Source organism: Propithecus coquereli, unplaced genomic scaffold (genome assembly GCF_000956105.1).
Source record: "Propithecus coquereli isolate 6110/MARCELLA unplaced genomic scaffold, Pcoq_1.0 Scaffold688, whole genome shotgun sequence".
In the NCBI taxonomy this organism is placed as follows: Eukaryota; Metazoa; Chordata; class Mammalia; order Primates; family Indriidae; genus Propithecus; species Propithecus coquereli.
This window is the reverse complement of record NW_012152929.1, coordinates 36,799-37,312: the sequence shown is the minus strand read 5'-3', so window position 1 is coordinate 37,312 and position 514 is coordinate 36,799. Positions and strand designations below refer to the sequence as shown.

At 29.6% G+C, this 514-nt stretch overlaps 1 protein-coding gene across 1 annotated transcript in view; it reads left to right on the top strand.

Annotated features, from left to right (window-relative positions):
• The window catches only part of LOC105823634 (protein eyes shut homolog), a gene marked incomplete at its 3' end in the record, with an annotated part of 141,375 nt that extends 141,179 nt beyond the window's left edge, over positions 1–196 (top strand). Inside the window, exon 5 of the mRNA XM_012660882.1 lies at positions 82–196. Coding sequence (XP_012516336.1) covers positions 82–196 — 115 coding nt within the window. The remainder of the gene's footprint in view (positions 1–81) is intronic.
• Positions 197–514: the final 318 nt, after the last annotated feature.

The following is a 514-nucleotide window of genomic DNA, read 5'->3' as shown; positions in this document are numbered from 1 at the left end:
TACTTTTGGAAGACTGTTAATAGACTTCTTTTGAAAATATTTAAATTGCAACTTGTCTAATTTACACCAATGTATTTACAGTTGCATGCCAGGATTTACTGGAAAAAACTGTGAGAAAGTAATTGACCACTGCAGACTGCTCAGCATCAACTGTCTGAATGAAGGATGCTGTTTCAATATAATTGGAAGATTCCGAGTAAGTAATTTAATACATGACAACATAATTTAGCACTTCAAAATACAATAGATTCAGCCAGTCTGTATTTCAAGTGCTTTTATTAGTCTTAACCAGGAAATATATCTTCATATATATATTTAAATGTGACTTATGTAAAACTTAGTAATAGAAATTTTAGCATATAACAATTATGTTGGGAAGAAATTAAGTGTTCTAGACAATGTTTGTATTATAAAATAAGTATAGAGCTAATTGAGTCCTGGTGATATATCTCTTTATATATAAAACCCCAGTTACTAATGCCTTCAGCTCTCAAACTAGATAGGAAATAAAATC